Here is a 10,076-nt window from a genome sequence, read left to right as displayed (position 1 = left end):
ACACTCACTCTCAAAGGTTACAGGTAGAAACTAAAATTAAAAACATTAGAAATTCACTGAAAAAAACAAAGGTTACAGGGACGTTATAGTTAGGCTCAGATGTCACTTGTACAAAATCAGTGAAATTCAGCAGTTATAGTTACCTGAGCCAACTTATGCCCCCCAAAGCACTTCCTATGACCTCACACAATTCTTGCGGATCTCCTCTCTGCAGCTACCATTGAATGTTCTTGTTTCAGGCATTGCTTCATACAACAAGGTCAGTGTCTACAAATTAATAGTGTACAGATTGTTCATTTATAGTAGCTCAGTGACTTAATGCACTGGCAGCATCATAATAATGGGGCAAATATTTTTGCAGCAATGGGCTGAAATGTACTGCATCACTTGATTGTAAGTTTGTGAATGAATGAAACGCAGCAGGAGTCCAAACTTTAATACTTTAACTTGCACGCACCAATTTCACATTCTAACAGCTAATACCGCCAGTACCGCGCCTCTGTAACCTACTTCCTTCTTATTTCTTCTGTCACTCTACCTGTTATTCTTTTCCTCTTCCCTTCTCTCTCTCTCGAACTCCCTATTTTGTTGAGATCCATCTCTCCCCACTCGTTCACTCCCTCTTACCTCTCCCTCTGACCATCCTATCCGTCCTGCCCTCATCCTCATCCTCCCCTGCCCTCATCCTCCCCTGCCCTCAACCTCCCCTGCCCTCTTTCGCAGGCTCTTTCCTTCTCAGTCCCATCTTCATCCCCTCTTTTGACTTCAGACCTCCCCACCCTGCATCCACTATCTCTTTCTCCATCCCACCTCTTTCTTTCTCACAGCTTCTGAACCTGGCAGTGAGAGGCCTGGACGCATACATACAATAAGGTCATGCTCATGTGATCTTGGGCAAAGCACACAAGACACGAAGGCAGTGAGACTGAAATAGGTATGTCTATGACATAATAGGTATGTCTATGACAGTGAACAAGCAATGGGCGAGGGCACGATATAAATACAAATAAAATACAATACAATAACATTCAAGTGATATGACACATTAACATTAGACAACTGTGATTAAAACTATTTTCTGAACTTTTAATTCTGCATTTGACATCTTGGTCTCAATTTCCAATTCTGTCCTTTTCAATGTTAGTTTCCTCTCACACCATCTTTAAACAATTAAGTGTGAAGAAGAATCCATTCTCCCATCTTACTCCTGCTATTTATTGAATCATATTCAAACGAGGAAGGGTTTTAGAAACAAACCTCAAACATGAAGTGGATCTCGTATTTGATGCAACAACATTGCAGGTGCCCTGGGTGGGCATTGTTTCGCTGTACATCCAGTATGTTGAAAGTGAGACCTTACTGGTTTGTTTCAATTCTACTCTACATTTCACCACTCAATATCTGCCTCTACTAGAGGTACAAAGGTTGCAGTTGTCCTTTGTCAGTAAGGACCAGTAAAGAGCTGCATGTTCATAGAGTATGGAGGAGATTACGAACAAGCTTATTTTTTATAAAATGGGTTGGGATCTTGCAGGAATAAACATATTCTTACTCCATTTCTTCCCCATTACAACCCAATAATTAAACAAACAGTTAAATGTTCCTGAAAATACCAGCATGTTTTGCAACTCTGGAGATTTGGATATTTCTTTGTAGCAACTTTTGGGAATATACAGTAGCTTGTTTGGTTTATTACTCACTGGAGCCATCGATCTGTAGTCAGTAGGTAGCAAGTTTGAGTGCCAACTGGACCAATTCAGCATATCCTCCTTTCATGTTTGAATTGAAGATGAGTAGAAGGTGTCAGAGACAATGCGTACCAGTGGTAGGATAGGGATCCCATAATGGGTTAAGTTAGCTATTTACATACAGCTATTGCTTGAAGGGTGGCCTCATAGGGGAGCTGCACATTTTTCAGGTGCTTAAATAAATGTAATCATGTAGGCTCATCAGTATGTCCTGTGTGATGCAAATAGTAGGACGCCACTGAAAGTACCATTTGGCTCATCATGTTCCAAACATTCAGCTGTTGGGCAACACCCAAACCTTGAGTCAGTGACACCGCGTCCACCGGTGTGTGTCTCAGAGTTGGAATACAGCAGGGGTCTGACAAGCCATCGTTGATTTGTCTAATGGATGCGCTCGACACTCTGCAAAAGGTCTTTTTGTTCCAGGATAGCTTTCAGATGTTGGCACCCAGGATTGCTTTCAGATGTTGGCACTGGAGTCCTGCTCAGAAGGGAGGGCAGTGGAGGATTTTAGCACAATGTCCTTCTGTCCGGTCCTTTTGCTTGCTCTGTCCCAGGGGCAGAAAGTAGGACAAGGTTAGGGCACAGTAAAACAGGCACAGTAATCACACAGAGAAGAGTGTTAAAACAGAAGACTATTAGATTCACGCTGGATTGGCATGGCCTTCTACTAGAGGAACAGTAGAAGCAGTTGTCTTTTGCTTGGGCATACATCAGCCTAAACAATAGAGAAGCGAACCCAAAACCATCACTGATGCGCTTATCCCACATCACAAACCTCATCTTCCCCGAACACTCTCCTTTGGCATTGCACCGCTTCTATCAATTTCCTTTTATTTGGCCCTGGCGTCCTTCAAGAGGCGCTGACTGAATATGTGCTGTGCAGGGAGGCTAAGGAGGTTCCCCATCTCCACTTATATAAAAGTAAGAGAAGGGTTTCTTTGTGAGGGAGAAGGAGGGGAACAGGTCACTATCCAAAAGGGGTCCAGCTCTTCCCAGGCATTGCACTGCTATAGCAGTAACAGCCAACTTACAGAATAGGTGCTGTCAGCAGGCCAGCGTAGAGATCATTTGGACACCTGCACCTCTGTAATATTTTAAGAGCCAATGAGCATCCTCCATGCAAGCCCAAATTAAACTTTTGTCATGTGCATCGGCTCAGAGAAGTTCAGGGTCGTGCCAGAAGAACACAAAAAAATAAGGCTCGTGGGTGGAGTACACCTGCAAAAAACAGGCAAAGACATGCACTACACCATACTCAGAAAATAGGCAGAAAAGACAGGCAAAGTCATACATTGTGGAGGATTCTTTTCCAAGCATTTATGTTTGAAAAGATGCACACCTGGATAATGAACTTTAGATTGATCCCTGCCTTGGGATGGAAAGCTGTCGTTTCTCATGGAGGGGATTTACAACAGCAAAAAAAAGCTGTAAATTGCTGACTTCACATGCCTGTTTCTACAACAGAGTTTTTTAAGCATTGGTTTAGCTCATTTGCTCGCCATCTCGAGATAGAAAACTAATAAAACCTTTTGCCATTATCCAACAAAGGTTCTAAGCTTATAATCAATTAGAGTTATACACCTGCATTGTGGGAAATTGACATTGGCATTGTAAAAGAGGGACATCTTACAGATTTGGGGGGTTGGACCAAACACATTTTATGGCTCTCGTTTGTGATAACCTTGAAGTTATTAACCAATTTCGATTTATTCACATCCCACTATGCTAGTTCACAGATAGTTCCATTTTAAGAACTAGTATGGCCTTGGCCACAAACATATTACTTGAATAATTTGGACTTAATAAGTGGTACAGAGTACACATCTTCAAGATATTATTCGTCATATGGATCCCTGGGTAAGGAAAAGGACAACATTTTGGGAGAGTGCGTCAACTTACAAATACTGCAACCACAGTTCGTAAACTTATGACACACACACGTGAACGTCAGTAAACGTAACGAAGAAAAAAATTACTGCATTACTCTTTTTTTTTTTTTTTAAATCAAAAAGTCATTCGTTTAAGAAAGAAGTGAGATGTATTTCAGCCTTTTCAGGAACATTGCAAGCTAACTGTCCACATTTTTGAAACATTCAATTGCTCGACTATGTTTTGAGTTAAAGCTAGCTGGGCTGAGCACAGAAGTCATAATCTATTGTTAGGAAACTGAGATTTCTTCATACAACTCACATTCCAGATATTCAAGCTTTTCGCAGCAGAACAATGCCGAGGTTACACAGATCTTAACACAGACTGAGGCTTAACACACAAAAGCTATCACCAAAGTTACACATCTGCAGGCTGAGGTATCGACACACAGGGTTGCAAGGATATTTTTAATTCAGGCCTCTCCTCTACCCCTCAGGTTACACAAACAGTACAAACTCAGACAGTAGACCCTTTCCACATTCTATACTGATTTCACATACTCTCACCCTGGACAGCAAGTTTATCACATAGACATCTGACTCCAACAGCATCCCTCAAAGTACACAGGCCCCACAGGCCCAGGCCTCTAACAGCAATGCTGCTGTGAGGCTACATTGCCATTACATGCGTAAGCATCTGAATACACAACTATCCCTCATGTTAGGTAGAACTCTGACAGCAAAGCAATCCCTCATGTTACAAACATCTTAGTGTCAGTTAATAGGCATGTGACCCATATCTTAGGCTACATAAAACTAACCAGCCAAGGTCTCAGATCTCCTATGCTGACACTCCATACTTCAAAGGTACACCTCAAGGTACATTTGCCTTACAGGTGATTGTCTCAAAGTGAGGAAGACACCATATCCTACAGAGGAAGCACAGGCTCAGACTTCACCCAGGACAATTAATCTTCTGATTATACATGTCTTAAAAGAGTAGCATCTGTCAATAAAGCTGTTCCTTGGGTAACACTGACCGATACTGTTGACTCTCTCTTCTGACAGTAGAGTTATCCATTAAGTAGCAAACATCTATCCAAAGGGGAGGGCGGATAAATGCTCTCACTTTTGAGCACCTCACTGAAGGCTGCGTTATGGGACAATGATGCAGACATCAAACTTTTAAAGTCAGCTAAAATGTATCACAGTGCACCACGTCCATTTTCATAACTCCCAAAACCGAATGACAGGAAAACAAAATTTCTCGCCACTGTGTTTCAAGTAACTTTCATTAGAGGTATATGTACCTGACACAGTCATTTCTCCGTAGCTGGAATTCCGGGCACTACTCATTTATGAAGGAGACACACTGCGAGGGTAGAACTGTAAGATTCTGTAACAATCAGAACATGCTCGGTACAGACATCCTTTGCACAGCAAAGCAAGCAGTACCGTAAGTTGCTCGCAAAATTACAGGTATCCCCAGTGCTAGCTTGTCTGGGATACAGAATTGGACAAGCACAGGAAGGATGGCATTTGTAAGGTCCAGTCACACGCACAGCTTGGTAACAGCACCACAAAGGTTCCCGTCAGAAGGAAGACCCACAAAGAGTTTAAACATCCCTCACATAGCACAGACAGCATCAGGTGCAAACCTCACTCACACATAAAGAGGAAGTACAGCACGGGCAGTAGCACCGAAAGCTAATTCAAAACACACAGCCTGTTCTCCACATAGACAGACACCTATCAACCATTACTGTGTATATCTTTCCTTTCAGGAATACAGAATTGAAAACTTAAACTTGGAGGGATCAATATCTTAGCAATGATTCTTGTTTAGGAAGTTCGTGTGATGGAAGAGACTGTATGACACTTTAGGAATATTAAAATGTGCTAAAAATATAAAGTAGGCGAGTAAGCAAAAACGACCTAGAAATATGTGCCACACTGGACCATGTTTTAAATGTGTTTACATATAACACTCACCATATATACTAGAAGACCCCAGAATGGCATTCATTTTTAATATTATAATAGCCTATATTACCATAAATAATCTCTGTAAACCCCTCCCAAAACTCATAAGTGAACTGTTTTCATCTACAGGCAAGCCAACATTTATCTGAAAAAATATGTAACAGATTCCTACACATCACCCCTGTGTACTCCTTATCAAAAATAAATTAGTTGAAGAGTAATGCACTACCTAGCTGTACATCATATAATTGTTATAAACCTACCCAAAAAATAGAACTCCATTTGAGTTTATGTGGAAAGCTTGGTTCCATGCCGTAAAATCTATTTGTATACCATTTGCTTTAGAGTCTTTACTAAGTTGTCGATAAATCTTCAAAATAACATAAGAAAATTGCACAAGAAAAGAGGTTTCTCAATAGATCCTCAAGCTGATGCACCTTTCTTGAATGATCAATTGGCACAGATGAATGGTTACAAATGTAAGTGGAGGAACTGATAAAAACCTACACTATTCACTATAAAACCGGCAAAGATAAACCAATTTGAGGACCTCAGGCCAGAATGTACTCTTGGGCTGCTTGAGATAGGAAGATATCAAAAATGGAAAGGATATATGATAGCATCTACAAATTCTACTGAGATACCAGGGGAGTAGAGCTTGCTCTTAAAATGCCTGCTGCGGAATGAAAAAGGAATCTTTCTCTCCAGTGTGCTTCAATTAGTTACCTACATCAGTCTGATTAATGGCATGTTCTGATGTGAAGAACCTAGACATTAGCCCGGGCTATGTATACAATCTCATTGCACAAGAGATATTTTGGAATATGTACTGCTCTCCCTAAAAATGATGTTTACATTATATCTAATAGAAATGCATTGTTGTTGGTGATGACCAAAGCACATTTACTGCATCTATTTGTTAGAAGCCAAGTTATTCATCATTTGTGGGAAGCGGTCTTAACAGAATTAGTATCATAATTGGAACAAACCTGAAGCCCGGAAAGAAAATAATTTTGTTAAATGACATGCAAAACAGTTATTAGTAAATTAGAGGTTCTTAAGAGCTTTGGTTAACCATATTGATTTGGAAATCAATCCAAAACGTAGACATTCTTCCATAGCTTCAAGATAATTTTAAACGGGCATCTATGGATGATCGTCCATACAAATGAGAAATTAGGTTGGAGAAATGTCATGCTGTGTGAGATGTTTTTTAAGCTCTATGTCAAAGAATGATGACTTTGAGGAGGTTGATATTAGTAATGATTTCCTCTGTCCTAGCTTAATTTTATTTGCTTTTATTGAATATTCATTGATACAGTGAGTTCATTTTACACATTTATTAGATATAGGTTTATTAAGTATTTGGTTCATAGGCAGAATACCATGTCCATTCGCCATAGCAGTATATCCCCACACACATGATATTAGAATTAATAATAACAAAGTACATAAAAAACATAAAGTAGAACCACAGTAACTAACACTTACATTCAGAAATAGACACAAAATAAAGGAGTACAACAACAGTAAGTAGCACTTACATTCAGAAACAGACACAAAATAAAGGAGTACAGTCAAAGTAAGTAATACATTCAGAAACAGACACAAAGTAAAGGAGTACAGCCCCAGAGTAAGTAACACTTACATTCAGAAACAAGACACAAAATAAAGGAGTACAACCACAGTAGGTAACACTTACATTCAGAAACACACATGGAGAGTGTAAAAGTCTTCACCAGTCCATCTGGGGTCGGAGGGTATCATCACAAATCAAAATCAATCAAAGAGTTTTGTTTTAGACCTCACCTGATACTCTTCATGATGACATGGACAGCAAAGAAGAGCCCCACAATCACAAACAGGATCCCAAACACAGTGGCAACCACTTCACCTGTTGGGAGAGGGATAGATTTTGGGTTACATAGTGTATCATTTTATACAGACTGGAGAGCAAAGACACAAGGATAGATGTCTAATCATCAAATTACAGTTCACTGCGAGGTTGTATGAGCTACTTCAGTAGAAATTAGGGCGGAGTGTTCTTCTCAGGGTTTGTGTATCTGTGCCATATATTCTCAATTTGGGGGCAAGTAAACATTCATGTTTCATTTCTTCTTCAGGTGAGTTTTTGCATATTTTTGCTCACCATCGTGACATATTTGTGTTTCTTGTCTGTGTAGGTAAAGGAGACAGTCATGTCCTTTTCACCAAATGTAGATCTCAAAACTCTATTTGAAGGTGGTCTCAGCCTGCCCTATACAAAGCACATAACTTATAATAGATGTACTTATAGAACGGAATGCCAAGACCATCTTCATACCCAAGCGATCTCTCTTCATGAAGAACCTCGTCAGGACTGCACACATCTGATAGGTGGCTCCTAAATGAGTCCAAAGCACAGATCTTGCTAATACCTCAGCTATCCACAGTCTTACCCTTCAAGGGAATCTCCATGGACCTCCCTTTTCTCTCCATGTTTGAAGCCATGCAACTCGGGGAGCTCTTGCATCCTGAAGTGTCCCTCAATCCACAATGCTTTACAACATTGTAGTTAGCGCCTGGGGTTCCTTCATCACCTTGCTGCTTGAAGTGTCTTGGATCCTTTGCGTAGTAAAGCTGCAATTGTAATACTCTGTACATGGGCCACCTCATCTGGCCACAAGCCTAACAGCCAAGTGCTGCATACTAAAAGCCACCTCACGATTTACACCCATATCATCCTCATCATGATATCTTTGCTCCAGCCACCCATGAGGGGAACAGCACAATTTAAGACCCTTTGCATTGTCCACAAAGCTTTGCACCACGGAAGTCCTAGATTCCTGAGAATGATCTTTGTATTTTATCATCTGACCCACATCCTGCTAGCATTTTAGGGTATGGTGGAAGGTCAACCATATGGTATCTCGTTCACCTTCCATCAACAGCTCAAACCTTCCAACAACAGCTCAAAGAAGACTTTCTATAACACAGAGCTAGATCAAAAATGTTCCTCCTGCATCAGCTTATGGTCCCACCAGCAACATTGCTTAAATACATTCTTTATCACACCTATTGTCCCCTGGTCCTTGCTCCCATTATAGTGCTTTCAAGCAGCATTATGCAGCTTCAGTGCAATATTGTATTTGTATTGTAATTGCATTTATAGAGCACGCGTTTTTTCGGCAATATATATATATGTATATACTTAAATACCCTGTAAATAAATAGGGCTCATAACAGAAGAGATTGTTAACTCACAGATCTTTAATTTCACTTTTACTCTGGGCTTGCCCGCGGGCATGGAACTCTGGGCTCATGTGCTGCTGGGGAAAAATAACACAGCTCTTGTTGCTGCGTAACCCGCTTCCAATAATGAGAATACAATGCACTAGTCGGTTATATTGGAGTCCTCCGCTGTCTCTGGCTCACCCTTCAGTTGGCAAGGTGTTCTGTTCTATCAGATATCACATAGTGGCCATTAAATCCTCCTAAACCAAAATCCTGATGTAGGACCTTGTATTAGGCACTTGCTCCAAAATCGTAAAATCTGCAACAATATTTCAAAGAATAATTATAGTGTAAAAAGATGAGAATTTTTTGTCTTTTGGAAACATGTTTTATCTGTATTTTTATAACAAATATTAGAAATATGCACAATATATGAATTACTTGAATTATACTGTCTTCCCACAGCGAGTACATTTTTATTGGCAAATGGTTTGCTGATTTATATGCCTATGTAAAAATGAGTGCTCCATTTCTTTGCCTAATTAATTTCTTTTTTCAAACCTTTTACCCATTTTTCTATCTAATTCTTATTTCATTTCACTAATGCTCTCTATTTATTGGTGGTTTCTAAATGGCCCTCCTCAGTAATGGAATGGTGTAGCTTTATTTAGGAATGTAGAAATTTAAATAATCTGCTATTTTCTAAACATTGGATTTGATAGTGACTTATTCTCGATGTACTGAATTGTTTGGCCTGGAGGTATGTCAGAATTATTATGAATTATTGGCAGGAGAGTAGCTTTATAAGTAAGATTGGGGGGGTGTGAGCTTCAGATTTTGCGACAATCACTCGGGCATATCCTGTTTAAATACATTTTAGGACAAGCAGAGTGTATGTTAGGGGCCTAAACACACTGAAAAGGGAGAGGAATACGGATTGGTAGGAGTACTTAGAGAGACAACACAATATTTGAGAAAATAACCAATATTTTTGTGTACTTTCAAAACAGTGAGGGAGAGAGTGTGTGTGCGTTTTTGTCTGTGTGTATGTAAAACTTCCTGGTGAAATCCCACAGACATCACCATATCAGGCTGAAAGCAGCCGTACCCAACTATTTATCAGAAAATACATTTATTAGTGGGATGTAACACCGTAAACACCCGCCCCGGATCTATGCCCCTGATTATTGCCCGATCGTAATGTCATCACAAGTGTTAGCTTGACAAACTTTTTCATTTGATGTAGATTTTTATCCAATAC

General features: G+C 40.0%; 1 protein-coding gene across 3 annotated transcripts in view; it reads right to left on the bottom strand.

Moving 5' to 3' along the window:
• Positions 1-1,066: 1,066 nt before the first annotated feature.
• The window catches only part of CA14 (carbonic anhydrase 14), a 181,361-nt gene continuing 172,351 nt past the window's right edge, over positions 1,067-10,076 (bottom strand). For all 3 annotated transcript variants that reach the window (XM_085638099.1, XM_085638098.1, XM_085638100.1), the window contains 2 exons: positions 7,412-7,496; positions 1,067-2,296 (listed from right to left, as the gene is read on the bottom strand). In XM_085638099.1, coding sequence (XP_085494225.1) covers positions 2,209-2,296; positions 7,412-7,496 — 173 coding nt within the window. In that variant the 3' untranslated portion in view covers positions 1,067-2,208. The remainder of the gene's footprint in view (positions 2,297-7,411; positions 7,497-10,076) is intronic.

This window comes from Triturus cristatus, chromosome 12 (assembly GCF_964204655.1).
Source record: "Triturus cristatus chromosome 12, aTriCri1.1, whole genome shotgun sequence".
NCBI lineage: Eukaryota > Metazoa > Chordata > Amphibia > Caudata > Salamandridae > Triturus > Triturus cristatus.
Note: the sequence above shows the minus strand (reverse complement) of the source record. Positions and strands in the feature narration are given on the sequence as shown.